The 21,925-nt window shown below is 48.3% G+C and overlaps 1 protein-coding gene across 1 annotated transcript; it reads right to left on the bottom strand.

The window, feature by feature from the left end:
- Positions 1-2,959: 2,959 nt before the first annotated feature.
- Positions 2,960-14,422, bottom strand: PICK1 (protein interacting with PRKCA 1). Its single transcript, XM_074166858.1, has 13 exons — positions 14,346-14,422; positions 13,298-13,389; positions 11,958-12,069; positions 11,354-11,482; positions 11,163-11,229; positions 9,420-9,509; positions 8,930-8,983; positions 8,768-8,830; positions 7,047-7,180; positions 6,177-6,269; positions 5,118-5,168; positions 3,549-3,693; positions 2,960-3,279 (listed from the first exon to the last, which is right to left on the bottom strand). Exons 2-13 carry the CDS (start codon positions 13,336-13,338, stop codon positions 3,029-3,031), a joined length of 1,230 nt encoding a protein of 409 aa, XP_074022959.1. The 5' UTR covers positions 13,339-13,389; positions 14,346-14,422; the 3' UTR covers positions 2,960-3,028.
- Between the last annotated feature and the right edge of the window lie 7,503 nt (positions 14,423-21,925).

The raw sequence follows: 21,925 nt of genomic DNA, 5'->3' as shown, positions 1-21,925 counted from the left end.
AAAGCCTGCAGGAACCGTAAAGCTGTGAGAGCCAGAGGGAGGGCAGGGAAGTGAAGGAAAGGGTTTCATTCTAGATACTCCCAAGCAAAGAGCAGTAAGTGATGAGCAAAATAAAGCTGGTGGAGAAAGACAGTTTAAGAAGAGACATAAGAACTGGAAATTGGAGGGGAGAAGGTAAAGCCTGTCCCACCTTGGCTAACACCACCCTTATTAGCTCTCATTGTGAGCCAGTCACAGCGGTGACTTTGGGCTTTATTCCTATTCAAACCCACTTAGAAACATCCCAAATCAGACTAGGCACCACGACAAACCCCAGATAGACGCAAAGCTCTGGGAGAACGAGCAGCAGCAGCCAGGGTGGTGGAGCCCCTGTATGCATCCATTCACTGCTCCCCAAACTTGTTCTCCCCTCCCTGCAAGGAAAGCTCACTGTTTCTGCTCTGCTGGACCAAGTTGTCCTGCAGCTCTTTCCCCAGCAACCCCAAACCCCTTCCCCTGGGATGAGTTTCCCTTATTGACCCAATTCCCCCTCCAAGAAGTAGCCCAGAAGTCCCCAGAGGTCCAGGGTCCACAGCGTGAAAGCAACTGCCCTCATCAGTGCCAAGCAGGTCACGAGAACAAGGTCCCCTCTGTTTCCTTGTCACCAGTCATTTCCCACTAAGCCTCTCGCTCTTAAATCTTTTCACAAAAGCACAAAAAGGTCCTTGGGACACCAGATCTCACCCCAGAGGGTGCTGTGAGATACGCAGCCCTCTTCCTTCCCCTCCACCACGCAGGTTGCAAAAAAAAAAACCTTGGCCTTGTTGGCTTTCAGGTGGGCTCTGCTGAAGACTTTTCTCCTGTTCCTCTTAACCACTCTGTATCTTGGCACAACAACAGCTCTGAAAGAGGATCAGGGACTTAAGCATCAGCTCAGGCTTGTGATGCAACAGCTGAGCTGTGTGGAAGAGCTGGCCCTGGAGGGGTGCACAAAGATGCCACCAGGCTGGACTAGTGGCTTTACAAAGGCTGCTGTTCCCCCTGGAAGCCAAGATGCTGGTACTACTGGGAGGACTGGCCTTGCTACAGCATTTAAAAGCCTCCTCCTCTGGAAACCTGTGCTGCAGCGACCACTGCCTCTTGGCGGAGAGAGTATTCACCAGCATGAGCAAGAAAATAATGGGCAGCACATGACGCTCCTTCTTCCCGTCATATTTTAAGATTAAAACCAAAGGAGGATGAGCAAAAAAAAGAAAAAAAAAATCACTGAAGAAAACCCACGAAGGACAGGAAATGAAATGTCATATTTTTCTTTATTAGAGACAACAGTCAATACATCAGAGTCCATTTAAATCTTCCAGAGCAGCTTGACCATGGATGGCTTTCTTCCAGGCACCCACAGAGATGACGAAGCTCAAAAAAAAAAAAAAAATCAAAGAGAAAAAACAAAACAAACATCTCGATCATAAATTAATGCCCTTAAATAGCTTATTTCCCTACCACTAGAACGTAATGACAGAGAAGTCCAAACCCTTGCCTCTGGGAAGCACACCACGCCTGGCAGTTGTGCTGCCCACTAAAAGAGAAAGTGCCATCTGCCTCTGGGATCAGCCCGCAAGGACGGAGGCAGGAGAAGAGAAAAGGAAGGAGGAAAGAAGCAGCCTCAAGTTTTCCTTTTCTCCCCCTTCCCTCATGCTGGGGAGCGGGACATGAGCTACTGCTTCTGGCTGGCCCAGGGGCAGTGCAAAACGACTGTGCAGAGAGAAGAGCAGGGGGTGGCACGCCAGTCACGCTTGGCACTAAAGATCTCAAAGGCTCTGCCTACAGGCCACGTCCTCCTCTCTCCGCAAGGCTTCCTGTCTCTCCTCTCTAGTTTAAGGACAGGATATCTCCTTTGAGCTTCTAAGGTGGCTCCTCCAGGTGCCTGCGCAAGGACAGAGTGCGCAGGACTGGCTGCACACCCTCTAGAAGCACGTTTGGTCACTGTCCATCACGAGGTGCCGTAGAAGAGAACGACGGAAAGGAAACGCGTGCAGCTTTGCTGGTATTCCCAGGAACCTATTCCCAGGAATCTGCCAGCCTCAGACAAGCACCCTCACCCCAGCATCTCTGATGAGTTGGGAGGCTCCTTCCTAAGCCAGGTCCCTCCTTCCCAAGTCAGGTCTCTCCTTCCCACAGGGAAGGGCAGAGCCACACCCTGCAGGATTCTAGCCCTAGGATGTGGCTATGGAGTGTGCAAGCAGGGCCAGCTGCATAGGAGCTCAGGGACCACGAAGAGGACCCCAAGCTCAGGGACAGGTAGCCAGGGGAAGAGACTTCCAAATCTTTGCAGCAGGGCTGCGGCAGCTCAGCATGGCAGGCAGCTACTCCCACCAGCCCCTGCTTTGAGACCTGCCCCCAGCCCCTCGGATGGGGGGGCGATGATCAGATCACATGCACCACCACCAGTCTGAGGCACCAACTCGGACTTGCTCCCGTTTCTTAAGAACAGTGGCGCAGACAGCTGGGAGTGGTGGCAGCGATCATCCTGCAAAAATCCATCCTGCAGCCCACGGGGACAGGTGGAAAGGACAGAGGAAACTTAAAACAGGCCAGAGAATGGGAAGAGTGAAGACAGTGAGCAGTGGGGTGAAGAAAACAAAGCAGAAGGGGAGGACCGAAGGGAGCTGTTCTCACCATTTGCAATCATCTCCAGATGTTTAACTGGCTTCCATGTGCCAGAGGGGAATGGTTCAGCCCACAGGCTCAGCAGCGGCCTGTCTGCACACAGCATCATGTGGCGGTGCCGCAAGAGATTTTTCCTCCCCACACCTCAGTACCCAAGTTGGGCAGCAGAAGTCTCTGGAGGAAAAAGGAATATCCAGGCAAACAAGCAAGGGAAGGGCGAGGAAAGCAGAGGTTGGTCCCAATCCAACCAGCTACCCCCACCCAAAGCAGAGGAGGAATCCCAGGCTGGACATACACAGAAATCACAGAGGATGAATTGCCATGTGAAATACATGTTTTTATAACAGTCTGCAAAGTCCTTCCTCTGGCCAAGCTGCCATACTCAGGCATCATCAATGAGCTTTTCACCATTTGCCTCCTCCTTCCCGCTACCCTCTTTCTCACTTCCTCCTTCTTCTTCTTCTTCTTCCGCCCCGTCCGTGTACGTGTCCTTCTGCCCATAGTTGAGAGTCGTGCGGGCAAGGTCCACCTCAATGGGAAAGACATCTGCATCTCGGAGCACGGCATAGCAGTCGTCGTAGTACTTGGACATCGTGGAGACAAAGCGCTGGAGCTGGAACACGATGTCTTGCACTGTAGCGGAGACAAGTTGGGAACAAATCAGGCAAAAAAAATCCTTCAAAAGCAGAGCACGAAGGCTGTGACCAAGCCTCCCTCACCAATATTAGTTACTGTCTCCTACGCATTAAGCCCTTTTGGCCCCTGAGTGCAGATTTCTTGGGCACAGCCACAGAAGGGTTCTTCAGCAAAGACTTTGAAGAGCTGAGATGAAGGAGGAGCATGAAGGCCAAAGCTGTGTCTGCCTGACCCCTTCAGGTGCTGGATGCAGCAGTGGTACTCACCGTGTTTCTGGTCCAGGAGCTCTATTTTCTCTAGCACGTCCTTCCTCATCTTGGCAAAGCGCGTACGAGCCTCCTGCCGGCAACGTAGGATAAGGCGGTATTCATAGTTCCCAGTGCTGACCCGGTAGAGGGGTTCGCCCAGAGCCTGCCAAAAACATGGGGCCGTTTTAGACTCCCACAACAGTGCAGACTCACAATGACCTTGGGCTATTGCAGCCCCCTCAAGCTCACTGGAACTGTGGTCAGAAAGCACAAAACATTAGGAACGCTGAGCCACAACAACAAACTGGCAGTCAACGGGGCCATTTTGAAGGCCAAATACATGCCAACCGTGGTAAAGAAGAGCAGCACTACTAAGCAAAGACAGAAGGACAGACACCTTTCAACTGAGCGTGGAGAAGGCTTCTTATCTGAACTATCCAGGCAGGCACTATGAACAAACAAGTCTAGGGTCTGAGGGATATATTAATTTGTATCAATTGCACAAAAAATTCTGCCCTCCTCTGCAAGCTTCACCCTATATTGATTGCTTGACACATTATACATCTACACAGGGAACCCCGTGATATCTACAATCATCCAGACCTAACACTGGAAACCAGTAGCAATGGACCTATACATTGTCTCACAAAAGAGTTTAGAGAGAAAGGGGTTAGGTCTGTCAGCATTCTCCTCTGGCACCTGTAAACATAACATATCTAAAAATCCTATGTTACTATGGCTTGGCACACTGCACGTGCTAAAACCCAACTCTGCTGGGCAAGACCGGGATTCTTTCCTTCACATTTAGCAGGAAAGATATAATTAAATGTTGTGTTAGGAAAGTCTTATTCCTTCCTGGCACTGGGAATTGGGCATTCCAGAAATCCAAATCCCTGCTCTGAGACTGATACCTAGGATAAAACAAGACCTTACTTTTATGCAGGGAAACTGGGCACACACGGAACACCTTTAGCTATCTTAAAAAGAGCTGTTAAGCACTAGTCGTAAAACTCTAAACCAGACAGCAAATTGTTACTGCAGAACTTTGCCAAGGATTTTTTTTTTAAGTGTTTTGATTTTAAATTACCTATTTTTGGGAAAAACCCTGTTAAGAGAGATCCTTTAACCAGTTTTCCTCAACTACAAATGCAGTGTTCACATGTGCTCTGCTGGAGAAGCTAAACCTCCATTTCTCAGAAACAAGTCCAGAATTACTGATAAGCTGTACGCTACACACAAATGGCATCTGTGAAGATAACACCTTAATCCTCCTTACACAAGCTAATATGACTTAAACACTGAGACAGGCAACCACCGAGCAAACAAGCTGCAAGGGAGATGTCTGGTCCCTCTACTATTCCACAGCACCAGCGATTCATGATAGTTATTGGCAGTGTTTCCTAAGTAGCATTTAAGGATCTCCAATTTCTAATATATTAAGGACAAACGTGTGTAATTCGTACGATGTATTCACTAGTTTGGATGCAGACAGGCAGAGGAGCGCTTTTGCAATTAGAAGGCATTGTGCGTAGGGGAGCTGCAGAAGGAGAGTATGCAGTTGTCATTGCCACACATGCTGGTACTCACAATGCAGCTGTACTCTTCATCATCCATCTCTTTGACTTTCAGGCAGTAAGACTTCGTAGGAGTATGAAAAAAGAAAAAAAAGGCAAAAAGCAAAAGAATAAGGAAATATTAAGAATTAGAAGCAATTTCATTATCACTCATAGCCATTGTACCATTTCAAGCCTTCCATCGATGCTGCAGCTAGGGACACTGGGGAAAGCACAGTGGGATCAGAGTATATTAAACATCCCAGGTGGAAAGAAAATCTATTTAGAGAAAGATGGGGAGAGAAAAAAATGGGGGAGAGAGAAGGCGCTTAAAATTTATATTATAGGAGCAAACACTTTAGATAAGTATAATCTAAGAGAAAAAACCTGTATTCATCTACTGTTTGGGAAAACACAGTACCAGAGAAGTATGAGGAGGGACTAATTAAAGAGGGGGAAAACCAAGATAAATTGTGGGAAGGACTGATGTGGGAAGAGAAGCTGCCATGTTCACTTGCCTTAGGGCTGCAGCTCCAAATACTTCTCTAAACTGGTAAAAGGAAATAGATTCCTACAGTTACAGAACAGATGCACTTAACAACCCTACCCTGGTTTTTAGGGTGTAGAAAACAAGTGGTGAGCGGAATAGAAAAGGGGGAAAAAGAAGCATGGTCTAAATGAAAACAAACACGATTTGATAGTGATTTAATACGGCTAAAGACTATCCAAAACTACCTAAAAAATATGGACTCTGAGGCTGGTGAGCTATTTAGGGAAGTTCAAGAGCGTAAGTTGCATAGGAACTCTTTACAAATAAATAAGGAAATTAGTTTGGTCATGTAGAAGATAAGTCATCTGGGTTCTGGGAGATCTCTCTTACCAATGAGAACTATTGGGTCAAAAGCAGGTGTCTGAATCTGAGTAAGCTGGCAATAGACAAAGAATTGGAAAAAACAATGCATTCTTGCATGGATTGTGGAAGGATGGACATGTGACAGTACAGGTTGTATGTGACCCTCAGGATATGATTCTAGGAAACTTAATTTCAATCAGCACTAAAAAAAAATATAAATAAAAAAAAATAGCAGCTCACCAAATATTCAAACTTGACATCCAGGTATTTTTTGATAGTCAGCCTTGTGTCAGGAATGGCTTTATTCAGATACGTATTCAAGTCAGTAAGCATCTGCAAGGGAAACATCCTGTTGCTGAATGTAAGACCAAAAAGCATGACTACAATTCATCAAGTGCAACCTTCTAACCAGCGCAGGTCATGAGACTGCCTCGAGTTAAGTCTTTTTAACTAGAGCGTATCTGAAAGAAAATAATTGACCTTGACTCAGAATTGCCACAGAGCGAGCATCCAATACTGTCCCTGGCAAGTGGTTCCAGCATTAGAAATACATGCCTCACTTCTAGTCTGAATTTGTGCTCTTTCAAAGAATCTTGTTTCATTCTCAACTAGTCCTGGAAACTGCTCTCCCTGATTCAGAGGCCCACTATCCAACATTGTCAATCCAACATCGCCCATAAAGTGGTGGCCAAATCAACATTTAATACTCTCTTTGCTAAACTACATGGACAGATTCCCTGGAGGCTCTCGCTCAAGTGTTCCTGTACCTAAAGTTCCTAAGTACCTAAACTCTTTTAAATTTAGTTACATCTTTTAATTATGAGTACTAATAGCAGGGAAAAGGCTCTAGGGACTACACTGATCAAACGACCTCATCATCCCCAAAAGAAAAGGAGAGTAATACACTCATGTGCAAAAGTCAAAGGGACAAGCTTGATATATTCCTTATGTTACCTCTTAGGTTCCTTCTGAAGAAGAGTTCCCCAAAGGAAAGCAGACAACGACAGTTTTTCCCAGAATGAATGATTTATAAGACCACACTTTCAAACAGACACTTCTGTCTTTCTAGATTCCCCTCTTTTCCAGGCCCTTTACTCCTAAATTCTTTACCGGCTTAATTGTTTTCAGAAGGTGAATCCCAAACTTCTCAATGTTGCGATGGGCATCAGCAAATTTCACGAAGGCTTCACTGGCAGCTGGCTGAGGCTCCCGTACACCGATGACAGAGAAAACATCTCCAAATGCTGGATGAAGGTAATAAATACAAACAGATGAAAGCAGAGGTTGACCCTGGAGAAGAATCTTGCTTCCAATATTATAACTCCTTCCCATAACAGAATCACAGAATCTTAGTGGTTGGAAGGGACCTTTGAGATCATCGAGTCCAACCACATTAAAAAAACAAACAAACAAACAAACAAACAAACAAACAAAAACCACAACACACAAAAACAAACAAACAAGCAAACAAAACAAACCAAACAAAAAAAAAAGCACCCACCAACTAAACCCCACACCCACAACCTCACACACAACACCCCACCACAAACCAACAATCCCGGGCACTAGAGCATGCCCTGAAGAGCCATGTCTACACGTTTCTTAAATAACTCCAGGGATGGTGACTCCACCACCTCCCTGGGCAGGCTGTTCCAGTGCTTGACCACTCTTTCAGTAAAGTAATTCTTCCTAATATCTAATCTAAACCTCCCTTGCCGCAGCTTCATACCATTTCCTCTGGTCCTGTCGTTATTCCCTTGGGAGAAGAGGCCAACCCCCGCCTCTCTACAGTTTCTTTTCAGGTAGTTGTAGAGGGCAATGAGGTCTCCCCTCAGCCTCCTCTTCTCCAAACTAAACATGCCCAGTTCCCTCAGCGTCTCCTCATAGGACTTGTTCTCCAGACCCCTCACCAGCTTGGTGGCTCTCCTCTGGACACACTCCAGCACTTCAATGTCTTTCCTGTAGCGAGGGGCCCAAAACTGAACACAGTACTTGAGGTGAGGCCTCACCCGTGCCAAGTACAGAGGCACGATGACTTCCCTGCTCCTGCTGGCCACGCTATTCCTGATACAAGCCAGGATGCTATTGGCCTTCTTGGCCACCTGGGCACACTGCTGGCTCATGTTAAGCCGGCTGTCCACTAACACTCCCAGGTCCTTTTCTGCCGGGCAGCTTTCCAGCCACTCAGCCCCAAGCCTGTAGCGTTGCTTGGGGTTGTTGTGACCAAAATGCAGGACCCGGCACTTGGCCTTATTAAACCTCATCCCATTGGCCTTGGCCCATTGATCCAACCTGTCCAGGTCCCTCTGTAAAGCCTTCCGACCCTCAAGCAGATCAACACTCCAACCTAGCTTGGTGTCATCCGCAAACTTACTGAGGGTGCATTCAATCCCCTTGTCTAGATCATCAATGAAGATATTGAACAAGACTGGCCCCAAAACTGAGCCCTGAGGGACACCACTGATGACCGGCCGCCAACCAGATTTTGCTCCATTAATCACAACTTGCTGGGCACGGCCATCCAGCCAGTTTTTTATCCAGCGGGCAGCCAGTTTTTTATCCAGCGGATAACCTTGCAATTAGCTGGGGAATGATGCTATATATTCCCTAAAGGTCAGAAGTTGGCAGGGAGACATTTCTTCAATGTCTCATGTGGAAGACAGGGCCTGTGTTAGCACCATGACCGCTAATGTCAGGAGAGCAGCCCATCCCAGCTTATTTCTGGAACACTTAGTTTCCTTTGAGTGAGGGAATTGCGCATCTAGGTACTGACTAAAACTCCTGTAACTGGAGGTCAAAGATTTCTGCTCCCTTCACCCAAGGTTCTTTACCTCTGTGTGTCTGGGATAGCTCAAAGAAAGCCCTGAGAAGACTCTTGGTGTGCTCTGTCAAGCCTGTGGTGGAAGACAGAAGAAACGCTTAAGTCATTTCACCGAAACATAATGGAAGCATCCTTCTCTCCCATCTGGTGTCTGATTGAAGACACAGTTTACCTTTGTATAACTCTGCAGTCCTCTCCAGCTCCTCTAATCTCTTCACTAGTCCATCTAAATGGAAAAAAAGAATCAGAATGCAGAATTACAACAGTCAAATTCAGGACACAGTTAAGACTTTACCAACTGGAAGAGCATCAGCTTCATATTTTTGGTTCACATTTCTCTCACCTCTAAAGCCTGTCCCCTGGTCCAATGTGAGAAGCTTTTAGAATAACTGCCAACTAGTTTTAGAGTGTGGCGTCATCACCTGTCAGCATTCACTAAGTGGGTCCCCACTTTAAATTAAATTGACCTTAGCTAATATTTAAATGGCCCCAATGACAGAATATATCACTCAGGAAGGGCAGAGGCAATCACAACAGCGAGGTATAGCATTAGGAAAGAATTATGAAGGAATAATGTGGAACATACAAGTAACTATAAAAAGCTGGTAAGCACAAGAGGGTAAGTGTTCCCTTAAGAAAACGTCCTCCCGGACAACACTTACCGTTGCAAAGTATGGCTCGGCTTAACCCCAGGGCATCCGCTGTCCCTGAGCTCATGTTCTCTACCAGTCGATGCTTTACCTTCTTCAATACTAAAGGCCAAAAGAGAGTTGCAAACGAGGATCAGGGTAATTTCTAAGAGCATGAAAAGCACACCAGCATAATTCACCACTTTCTCAGGCATTAAATAAACTGGCCAGTCTGAATTTAACTCACTATTGAGGTAGTGAGCGGAAAAATACCATAGAAACTAGATGTTCCATCCAGACGTGCATAGCACATCTTTTATCATCTGCCTGTTCTGTTCTCACATGCTATATACTTCAATCAATAGAGCTCCAGCACTTCTTTTGGAAGACTATTCCAATAAAACACTTTGCTATAAGCTACATATCATGATATTTGCAACTAAACTTTGCTTATGCTACTTGCTGTATGACTTTCAGTTGAAGTCAGGAGACGAAGCTAAAAGGAAGACAAATAAGATTTAATGCTCAAAGTTATCCCTTTTCTTACTTTTATCTTTTGGATCTTAGTTAAATCCTTTTGTCACTCCTTGATGGAATTAATTTCTGTCTTTGGTGGTCATACCTTGCAAATTGCTAGAGACAATTATGCCCTCTTTGGAATCAGATTAATCAGCTACACTTCTTTAGAGGCAAACTTGCAGCGGGTTCCAAGTGCCTGCAGCTCCCAAGAACTCAGCTGGAGCCACAGGGTTTAGCATCTCTGGAAAACATCATATTCTCACCACACTTCTGTTTCCCCAGAAATCCATCTCAGTCCTCACTATTTTCTTGAACCCCTGTCAATTCATTAGCACCTTAATCACCATGAAAAGAAACGAAAGCAAAAAGGATAGATTTTTTTAAGAAAGTGAGAAAGTTAGACCATATAATGGAGACAGCTGTGTAGGCTTAGTTCAAAACACACACTTTGTTTTAGAAATAAAGCCTCCCCTCTCTCCTATAAAATTTATGGTTGTACAAAAGGGTGTACAAGTATCTAAAGGGTGGGTTGAAGGAGGAGGGAGCCAGACTCTTTTCAGTGGTTGCCAGTGCGAGGACGAGGGGCAACGGGCACAAGCTGGAACATAGGAGGTTCCACTCAAATATGAGAAGAAACTTCTTCACGGTGAGGGTGACAGAGCCCTGGAACAGGCTGCCCAGGGAGGTTGTGGAGTCCCCTTCTTTGGAGATTTTCAAGACTCGCCTGGATGCAGTCCTGAGTAACATGCTCTGACATGCTCTGGGCAATCCTGCTTCAGCAGGGGAGCTGGACTAGATGATCTCTATGGTCCCTTCCAACTCTAAAAATTCAGTGAAATTCAGTGAAAACTGAGCGTAGATAGGATTCTCCAAGCTGAGAAACTGCAACTAGTGTTTTACAATAGATGAATTTCTGTGTATAGCTGAAACTTTAAACAGATCAGCACAATTTACATGTATTCAAAATAAATACATTTAATTATTATCTAGTTGAGTTTCATCATCCATGCTAAACACAGCACAGAAAAACAAGCCTCCCACAACAACAGTCAAGCCTCAATTTAACTTTCAAGACTATTTCAAGAAGTCAGGGAAGGGTTTTTTTTAAACCTGGAATTCTCTTTGACAGTATCCATCTGAAAATGACTGAGTTAAGATGAAGAATCGAACCAGAATTTTACTTTGGTTTTAGCTGGGACCAATCTTTCACCCCTCCATATCACTTTAACATTCTAGGGAGAAGGAAACCGGTCTTACCAATATCCAAAGACTTGCCCTGCTTTGGGTCAGCCTGAAGCTTGTTGTAGTGAATTGTTACTTCTCCCTGTAGAAAAAACAAATCCAAAACTGCTGTGCTGGAAGCAAGTAGCAGTGGCTTCCTTTACCAATGGACAATAAAACTGTGCACTATGACCCAGAAGCTCCAGTGGCCCCCTCCTACCTCTCACCTTTACCATCTGTATCATCTTGGCCACCTCCACCTTTGTCTTCCCTTTGACGGACTTCCCATTCACGCCTGTGATTTCATCACCAGCCGCTACGGTGCCGTCTAAGGCTGCTGGAGTGTTATCAAATACCTAGTGGAGAGGAGAAAGAGCACAGGTATTCTGGAATCAAGAGGAAGAGGAAGGTGAATGTAAGGCTGAAGAACAAAAAAGGGACAATTGCATTCCTCCTATTTAACTCAGTTGTATTTTGTTCATGGTTTTTCTCCTTTCCTAACTAAATGGTAGGCTGATCGTCTTGTTCTCTCAGGAAGCTCTTGCCTCCAGGACGTACCTCCTCAGCTTAGGATTTTTTGATGTTGAGAATGTCACACCGTTCCCCTGTGCATTCTAACGTGCTCTCCAAGGAGAAGGATAATTTCAGAAGTCTTAACTTAATTCTTCCACACCTATTAGGTACTAGGGTAAGGAAATCGTATTCACTGGAAAGTGAGACGGTATCTCCCACTTTGAGAAAAACAAATAGCATAGGACTCTCCATGCTTTCCATCTCTCGGGCCAACACTGTTTTACAAAGATGGTTGATTCTTCCTCCCCGAGTGCCCACCTGGACAATGTAGAGACAGGGGCAGTACTGTGCTCCTCCCCCAATGCTGATCCCAATCAGGTTCTGAGAATCCTTCTTCAGGGTCACTGTCCCAGGTACAGTGGGGATCCCCCTAAATGAGAAAGGGTGGATGAGTAACTGAACATGGTAGGCAAAGCTGCGTGTATGAAACAGCTCTGGTACCTGAGATGGCCAGGCTGGATGGGGCTTTGAGCAACCTGCTGTAGCAGAAGGTGTCCCTGCCCATGGCAGGGGGGTTGGAACTCGATGATCTTTAAGGTCCCTTCTAACTCTAACCATTCTATGATTCTATGATTCTGAGTCGATACAAACTGGAAACATAATGGGCACTGCACATTTGAATTACAGAACCACAGAATGGCAGGGGCTGGAAGGGACCTCTGAGTATCTCCAGAGGAGGAGATTCCACAGCCTCTCTGGGCAGCCTGTTCCAGTGCTCTGTCACCCTCAAAGTAAGTAGTTTTTTCCTAATGTTCAGACAGAATTTCATGTGTTCCAGTTTGTGGCCGTCGCCCCTTGTACTGCCACCGGGCTCCACTGAAAAAGATCTGTCCCTATCCTCTTGACACCCGCCTTTTAGATATTTATAAACACTGATGAGATCCCCTCTCAGTCTTCTCTGGGATAAACAGACCCAGGTCTTTCAGCCTTTCCTCATAAGAGAGATGCTCCAGTCCCTTGAATTCATCACATCATCTCTGCCATAGAGTCTATCATAGGGCCAGCAGAAAGACCTTCTGGGCTATTTTTTTGTGACTGCATGCAAGGATTGGAGGTGGCAGAGACACCCTCATCCATCACCAGGCACTGAGGAAACACTATCAAGCTTTAGAGAGTGTATCATCTGCTTAGTGCTGGAGCAAGAGGAAAACTTGCACAGCGTAAATTAAATGCAATACAAGTGCTCCATGTCAAATTCATTGCTAATCTCATCAAACCTTTTACTTTCAGACCTAAAGAGTCCAGAGTTTGTCTCCACTTCTTCCTGCCTCTTATTATCTTTCCTCCATTGTAAATATTTTTTCCTCTAGCTAAGGCCACTAATTTACAAAAGATTTGTCAGCGCTGCTTTGCACTCAGAAACGCAAGGTAGTCGTTGCAGAGTAAACAGAAAGTGTTCTCTTTTGCTCACGAGCACAGCAATGCCTCATCCCCAGTCCCCAGAGGGAGCAAGAAATCAGGACTGAACAGCGAGTCTGACTCTTCAGCACCCAGCAAGCATCAGGAGGAGGTAAATTTATCCACTCCCATTAGGTCTTGGCTGCAAAGACTATTTCTATTGTTAGTGAAAAACAGGAAAAGACAAGCAAAATACTCACAGCTTATCTTCCTCAATATCATAGTCCAAATCTGCAAACATTGTTTTAGTCAAGCGGAGCCTGTACACCAGAAACTGCTTATTCCTAACTCCCTGGGAAGAAAGAATAAAACCCAATCAACGAGTGATCTCGATAGAAAACTGCAGAGAATCAACCCATCACCCTTGTCAATCCTCCCTCTCCTTTTTTTTTTTTTTTTTTGAAAGTAACATCGTGGTCTCTGTTCTTATATCAAATATGAAAAACATGTCAAGTGTCTCTGATTCTCTGCTCTGAAGGAGACAGGAGAAAGCTGATGAGTTTGAACGCTGCATGTTCCAAAACCCACAGGTGTGCAGTTTTTCCAAAGCACAGAACAAAACATGTTGGAAGCTGGAAGCTGCTTCTTTACACCCTCCCCCTGCCCAGCACCACGGCTGCTACAGACATTTATTTTTAACCCCTATGCCTGTTAAACATCTCCGTTTTGTTCTTGACTTCATAGCAATTTATGTCACTTTTTTGACATTTATCTCTCATCAAAAGGCAACGCAAAGCTTGTTATAACCAATTTTCACCAAAAAAGCCTCATTATTTCCCCACGCGCAAACCCTCCTCTTTAATTTTCTATTTCATTTCAGAGAGTAATTAGCAGGCTCGGTTTGTTTTCCCTCCTGCTTCAGCAGCACCAAAGGCCTGGCGACGCTGCCCCGAGGCGGTCACCGCCACATCCAACGCCACCGGCCGCCGAGGGGCCAGGGCTTCGCCAGCAGCTGGCCATGCCTCCTCCCCTCCTGGCAGCAGCCTCGCACGTCGGGCCCGGCCCTTTGCCGCTGCGTGCTGCCGGCGGGCCCGCCATCCCCCCGCCCTCTCACCGGGGCTGGGCCGCGGGGCGAGGGCCCGGCATAGGGGGCTCGGCGCTGGGCCCTATGGGAGGGGTCTCCCGGTGGCCCGAGGCCCGCGGACCCGGGGGACGGGGTCACCGGGCACTGGCACGGCCGTTTGGGGGGGCGGGTCGCCATGACAGGCCCCTAGGGGGGAGGCAGGGGGGGGAGTGTCTCGTGCTCACCGGAAGCGGCCGCCCGGCACGCGGCCCCCGCCCGCCACCCGGCGCTGTCAGCCCACGGACACGTCACCGCCGGCGCCAACCCGGAAGCAGCCCGGCGGAAACCCCACCCCCTCCGCTCGCGCCGCGTTGCCTTGGGGACGGTGACCCGCGGGGGCGGGGCCAGCTCGCTTCTGTCCGCCATCTTGAGAGCGGGGCGGTGGCAGCGCTGGCGGTGGAGCTGCGGCCCTGAGCTCAGGCTCCCCTCGGCTTGAGGGGAAGGGGCCGCTCCGCCCAGCCAGTCCCCTTTGGTTCCGGGAGCAGGGCCGGTGCAGAGCTGCTCATGGGAGAAAGCGTTCTGCACGTGTGTCATGTCTCCCCCTTCACCCCGAGGCCTTCAGGCCTCTCTGGCTGCTACAGCATGCAAAGAGGGAGGGCTGGGAAGTATGGTAGAGCCGGGCCTGCAACCTCCAGCCCCGATTTTGGGCTATGTCCAGCTCTGCTTTAGGTTTCAGAGGTACCCCAGTGTCCTGGTTTGAAGTAGAACAGAACCAACTTCCTGTTCAGTAATTTTACCTCAGAGCTAAGCCTCTTCTAACTCCCTGAAGTTAACAGCATATTGTGCAGAAAATGGTCGTTCTCAGAGCGGTAAGACCTGTGTCTATAGTTAATGACAAGGAATGGTATGCAGAGAGGCTCTTGCTTATAACAACCAAGCTCTTACTGCTATAACAACCAAGGTCAGATAACTTCATTATTTGCCCCATTAGAGGATTGGAAATGGAAAAGCATAGAGGGGCGCTGCACCTGCAGGAGGAGCAGACAGGACAGGTGACCCAAATCTGACCAAGGAGGTGTTCCATCCCATCTGCCCCATGTTCAGTATAAAATCAGGGATCAAAGGCTCAGGCCTCTTTCTTCAGTGACTCGCGTCTGAGGACCCTGTTTGTTCGTCTGCCTTTAATCCTGATCCGTGTGTTCCTGACTCCAGATCTGGAATCCAGTTCCCACTAATCACCGAGTCCAGTCTGGGACTTCCCCGGTGCCAGCCAGTGACATCATCCTGGGAGCTTGATTCGGTTTTGTATATATTGTATCTATTTCATTACTTCCTTTTTATTTTATTATTAATATTTAATTAAAGTAGCTTATTTCCTTCTAAACTCTTAAATCTCTTTCTCTCTCCCTCTCCTTGGAGTGAGAGGTGGGAGAGAGCATCTCTCCTCAGTCATTGGCCAGTCAGGCCTAACCCACAACACCCAGTCCCTGCTGGGGCACCCGAAGGCAGAGCCTTTGGGCTCAGTAAGTTGCGAAGGGGAACTGCAGTGGTGGCAGCCGCAGAAGGAGAGGATGGGAACCACTGAGCTGCACAGGTTTCACAGCACAGGTAAAACGGCAGCACCATGGCTGTCCTACTGCTGTTATTAGTGGATTGTGGTGAGCTATCAGCTCTTCAGTCACCAGGAGGGGCACCCGAAGCTTGCCCACCTCGAGGAAAAGGTGCTGTCTTGCACTTGTCACTTCAAAAAAGTGACAAGGTGATGTACCCTGTAAAAATACACCCAGTGCCGGCCTCCCACAGCAGGGAGCGTTTCAAAAAGATGTTTGTGAATGTGAACACGTCCCCAGACTGATGATTCAGATGACAGCAGGGCCACAAAGAGCTTTGAAACTGGCACAATCGCCCCTACTGCTGGCAGGCCAGTGGTGACCTGTGGAAGCAGTGATTTGGAAGCCAGTCAGCACAGCTGTATGCAAAACCACCGGGCTGCCATGGGTACAGCAGGATCGCCAAGCTTCCGCGTGTTTTTCTCCTCTGTGCTCTGTGTGTGTGTGGGTAGTGGTTAGGTGTTCAAATGAATTTTCTGCCTCCATCAAGACATCCCCATCACTGGGAGAAGAATGCTTTGATTTCCCAGAAGAATGTGGTCGCCTGTTGTATTATGTGTCATCTCCTCCAGCCACTGCTGGCTTCTGAGCAATTAGTAAGCTGTGAAACTTGACTTGCTGACGCAGATCAAAAATAAAAACAAAATTGCACTCTTTGAACTGAAAACTCCTCCGTGACCAGGAACGAGGCCGATGACGATGACCTCTCTTGCTGGCTGAGAGGGCGGTTAGTGTTTGCAGTGTGCAGCCCCGTCAGCCTCTCGACTGCAAACATCAAAACACCCACTCTGCTGGAGTACGAGGGCAAGAGCATGCTGTTAATAATCACTTTGAAGTCCTGGGTCTAAGAGGTGATTTATTTATGAAGGGAAGATGAAGGAGAAACGCAGTCCTTCAGGTGGGAGCTCTCTGAAGAGAAAAGACTGACATCCTGACCCTGGATGATGACAGGAGTTTTACACCAGTGAAGCGCTAGGATTGATGAGCTGGGCCCTGATCTCTGCATGTGAGGAGCTCGCTGGGGCTCAGTGGTACTACGGTGCTTGACTGCGGCGGAGGATGATGCAGAGAAGACAGAGCCAGACTCTTCCCAGGGCTTTTGTGCAGCGAAAGACAAGAGGGGAGGGTCGCAAGCTGCAGCATGGAAATTCCAGTTAGATGAAAGGGAAAATAAAATTACTATAAGGGTGGGTAAGCACTGTTGTGGCAGCACAGAGAGGTGGTGAAATATCCATCCTTTTTCTTCTTAAATGCTTACTTTGAAATGCTTTTTTTTTTTTAACTCTGTCCCCCTGTCCTCCTCAGAGCATATAGAATCATAGAATGGTTAGAGTTGGAAGGGACCTTAAAGATCATCGAGTTCCAACCCCCCTGCCATAGGCAGGGACACCTCCCACCAGACCAGGTTGCTCAGAGCCCATCCATCCTGGCCTTGAACGCTTCGAGGGATGGGGCATCCACAACTTCCCTGGGCAACCTGTTCCAGTGTCTCGCCACCCTCACAGTAAAGAATTTCTTCCTGATATCTAATCTAAATCTCCCTTCTTTCAATTTAAAACCATTACCCCTCATCCTACTGCTACACTCCCTGATAAAGAGTCCCTCCCCATCTCTCCTGTAGGCTCCCTTCAGGTACTGGAAGGCTGCTATAAGGTCTCCCTGGAGCATTCTCTACTCCAGGCTGAATAACTCCCAACTCTCTCAGCCTGTCTTCATAGGAGAGATGCTCCAGCCCTCTCATCATCTTCGTGGCCCTCCGCTGGACCCGTTCCAACCGGTTCCTGTGTTGAGGACTCCAAAGCTGGAGGCAGTACTCCAGGTGGGGTCTCACCAGAGCAGAGTAGAGGGGTAGAATCACCTCCCTCAACCTGCTGGCCACGCTTCTTTTGATGCAGCCCAGGATGCGGTTGGCTTTCTGGGCTGCCAGCACGCACTGGTGGCTCATGTCCAGCTTTTCATCCACCAGCACTCCCAAGTCCTTCTCCTCAGGGCTGCTCCCCAGCCATTCTCCACCCAACCTATATTTGTGCCTATAACTTTGCTATTGACAGCTGGGGGTTAATGTATTTGTGATACAGTTACATTGCAGCCCACCCCCGTGGCTAGCTGGGCACTGCCGAACACAGAGGAAACTCTGCAAAACCCTCCGCAAAGTCGACAGTTAATACAGACAAGAGCTGATTAAGCAAATGTCACACAGCAGAGGTGGAAGTCGGGCCTGCTGTCTGTCCCCTGTCACGGCGGGAATGCTCCGTGCAGTGGGTTAGGGGTCTGGGTCTCCCACACTGTCCCTTTGCTGTCTCCCACTAAGTGGGCTTTGCAGGGTCACCCTCAAGGAGGTGGCCACCAGGCCAGCCAGCTGGCTTCATTTGTAAGGGGGGAGCTCCACCGTGTGGGAGCTGCTGAGAATTTCTGCTGCAGGAAAGGGGGCCTGGATTCAGGCGTACTGGGTTTACAATGGTGGGATATTTCCTCTCCTTTACTGCAAGGAGCCAGGGGCGGGGGGAAGTTTCCTGCACACCTAGGAGAACACCTGCACTACGTAAATCATTTGGTTGTGCCCAGGAGGATTGCTGAGAGCCTTGTGCATCACTGGGCAACAAACTGGTTAAAAGAAGTCCCGGGACCCCATTTCTCCTGGGTCCACTTCTGCTGTTGCAGCTGCAAGGGGAAAAAACAACAGGCAGTTAATTTCTTCTTTTGTGGCAGCTCTTACCATTAGAAAGAAAGACAAGAGGCAGAACCGGGGTAAAAAACCAGACCTGCTGACACTGACAAGGCCAAAACCTGTAGGTCTGATGTGCCTTGCTTTTGTGCCGCTCCACTGACGTGTGCGCACTGTGCACGTCCTTCAGTGTGTCCCTTTGTAATGCGTGTGCTGACTGACCCTGCCTTTTGTGTACAGTCGCTCCAACATGACCAAGATCGATGGGATTCTCTCTGTGTGAGATGGAGACTGAATCTGCGTGTGCCCTAGAGCCATGTCTGTCTCAATATTAGAAATCCAGCCCATCCCCTCCTCCCAAGGGAAAAAGTAATGAATTACTGATTAAAATGGTTTTCTAAAATCCAAAAAAAAAATAAGGCTAGCCAACTTGTAAAAAAAACCCAGGAAGCTGCTCATTTTTAAGAATGGGCCTGATTAATTGTTGTATCAAAAATTTGAAAGGCAGCTTTATCCTGAGAAGTGGGCTCACCGCTTACGGCCTTCTGTTGTGGCTTGGATCAAGAGGGCTCAGCTTGCAAGTGCAGACATTTTTCCGCCCTTAAATAGACAACCTATGAAAAGTCAGCCCAGGCTCTGGGAGTCAAACTCCCTCCTGCTTGTCTTTCGTCGCGTGTAATAAGGAGTCTGCAAGCAGATCACACGTTGCATGACTAGCTGGCCTCTTGGCACTCAGATGCGTTCCTCTTACTGGGTCTGTGCTGAATCTCGTGTTTCTGGCTGCTTTTCCGCTACTATTGTCAGTGTCAACACAACTAACACTGAGCTAACATCCTCCCCGATTGCTGTCCCTCGAGCCACGTTGTCTAGTTTTTTGGGGAACTTTCAGTGGGCAAGTGTGGAGGTTGTATTCCCTGCCCACCACTCCACAGCCTGCCTGCCCTGTCCCTGCCCCACGTCTCCACTTCTGCTGGGTGCTCCAGACCCCTGCGGGGGCCTCTACATGGTGCAGGTGGGAGATGAAGGTGGTGGTGGTGGCCCCATTGAAGTGGAATAGGAGACAGTTGTACTCAGGAGTGGTTTATCACACACTGGGGTGGGTGTTTGCTGTTAGCGCTTGCATCCTGGGGCTACCAACTCAGAGAGGAAGGGGTGAGAAGCATTGAAATGTGGCTGCAAATGACACGACTGCTTATTTCCCGACCTGTACATCTTATCGCTGCTGCGTTCAAACTCCTCCCAGAATGAGATGTGCCTTCAGTTCATTCCACTGACAAGCTGGAGATACCTCTCCCCGACGGGGCAGCAAGCTCCGAGTGCTTACCCCTTAGAGTTTCAGCAGAATATAATATTGTCATCCTTCGGAGTTCTGGCTGACTTAATCTGGGTGGTGAAATTTCACATTTTGGGGATGAAAAGCAGCGGGTTTGTGCATTGGTTAAATTATCTATCTACCTACCTACCTACCTACCTACATATCTATTTTTCTGGGTGTTTTAATTGTCCTTCCTCTGAGATTTCCTGAATTGCGGTTTCTCAGAAGCTTATCCAGAGGGAAGAAGCCTGGTGAAATGGACAGTGCTTCTTGGTAGATGCATTGTAGTTCCACGTGCACCAAACACATTTCATTCCCCCTTGACTTTGTCCCCCACAGATTTCTCCTCCTAGCAAGGTCTCAGAAGCACCTGTTCTTACCTACCACTAATATACGGCTCAGTGCTGACCCCCCGAAGGTCCAGCTGTTACCTATATGAAAGCATTACATGCAAAGGCAGTATTTACGACCTGAAAAAACAGTGACGGTTTTCTGAGATCCTGCCGGTGGAAAGCATGGGCCTGGACTTGCCTGATCATTTTTAATTTGTAAGTGATCTTTCAGCCTTTCCACACCAGGGGCGTGACGGCATGCTATTGCACAGCCCAGGAGAACTGCCAGTCTGGTGAGGTGCTATCAAAGCTCATGGTCCTTGGGTTGAGCCCTTGGGGTGTGGAGCCTCACAATGGAATAGTGACAGGGCATAAGGGGGACCACATCTTATGAGTGGTGGCACAGTGGAGGGTGGGAAACAGGCAGAGACTTGCCCTCATTATGCATGGGTCTAACATGCCCAATTACCCCATCCTCTCCTCACCTCCACCATGTAAAAGACTCTTGTTGAGAGTGGTCATAATTCACGGTGAACACCCCGCCTCCCCCTTACTCCCTTCACACCCGCTGCTCTCCATTTTCCTTCCAGAAAAAAATGTGTCTTTGATGAAATGAAATGGCTCAGTCAAAGAACCCCTCAAATGGTTGGGGACCCCTGCACTTGGCCACCCTTGCCCACTTCCCAGCTCTATTTCTGTCCGAGTTTGGAGTTTAAGTGGGCTGACCTTGTGCCCTGGCTGCCCCGGGGGTCAGCGATGAAAGCGGATGGAGGCTTCACAGTCAGGTCTCTTGTGTGTGACTCTTTTGTTCCTGGGACAGGGGTGTGCAGTGCCTGGGACAGTGCTTAATTGTTCGGGGGCAGTGCTTTACCCGTCATACCCTTCCCCGGGTGGCCCCAGCCCTTCTTGCTCATGCGTGGGAGGGAAGCAGCTTCCCTACTCGTGGTAGGGAGGAGGAAGCAGAGTCTGAGTTGCTCGGCATCATTTCTGGCTGTTTATCAATCTGTGTAATAAATTTTGTGGAGTGCCAGAAAGCCAGAAAAAAAAAAAAGGAAGAAAAAAAATTACTTCCTGGCATTTTGTGACTCCTGTGTCTGTCACTGGGTGCATCCTCCATTGTCCTACCATGCAGGCAAGAGCAACATCACCTTGCTCTGGCCAGCTTCTGGGTCCATCTGCTGTGCTCCATGGGATGTACCCTGCCACCAAGATCTCCTTCTGCCCTTCTGCAGGTGTTTAATGAGAAAAGCCCGATGGGTCAGGCCTGAGGCACTGGCCTGAGCCTGAGTGGAGTTGGTGGGTTCGCACCAGGGAGCGCAGAAGCTTTGGGTTGGAGCACATTAACAAAGCTGGGTTGTATTGTGGGGGAACAAGCCCAGGGCTGGAGGTATTGAAGCTCCTGGGGAGCTGTGCTAGACCTGAGCTGGGCACCCACACCTGGTACTGCCCTGAGGACATGCAGAGGAGCAGTGGGTTTGCCGTAGGTATGCATGGTCAGGGGATGATGCTGGACAACCTGTGGGCGTGATGGTAAAGAATAGAAGGTTTACAAACATCCGTGATGGAGGTAGGTCAGCAGAGCTCAGCATAAGTGTGTGGGAAGCCTTGTACCACTCAATACCTCTTTGGCTGCCCCCTCAGCATCTTTCTTTTCACAGCGAGTCCTTCCTGTGCTTTACATCTTCATTACAGCTGAAGGCTGGGGCAGGAGCCTCCACAGCGGGCCCTCACCGCTGCCGTTTTGGGGAGTGACTGCGCAGAGGAAATGGATAAAAGGAGCGGAGGGTCAGGGTTTAATTACCCCATTGTGTGCAGAGACGAGTGATGGACAGAGACTGTCAGTGGGTCACCGATTAGCTGCCGTGGAGCAGGCAGAGGAGGGGGGAAATGTGATGAGCCCCCG

Source organism: Numenius arquata, chromosome 2, assembly GCF_964106895.1.
Source record: "Numenius arquata chromosome 2, bNumArq3.hap1.1, whole genome shotgun sequence".
Taxonomy (NCBI): domain Eukaryota; kingdom Metazoa; phylum Chordata; class Aves; order Charadriiformes; family Scolopacidae; genus Numenius; species Numenius arquata.
This window is presented reverse-complemented; position numbering and strand designations above follow the sequence as displayed.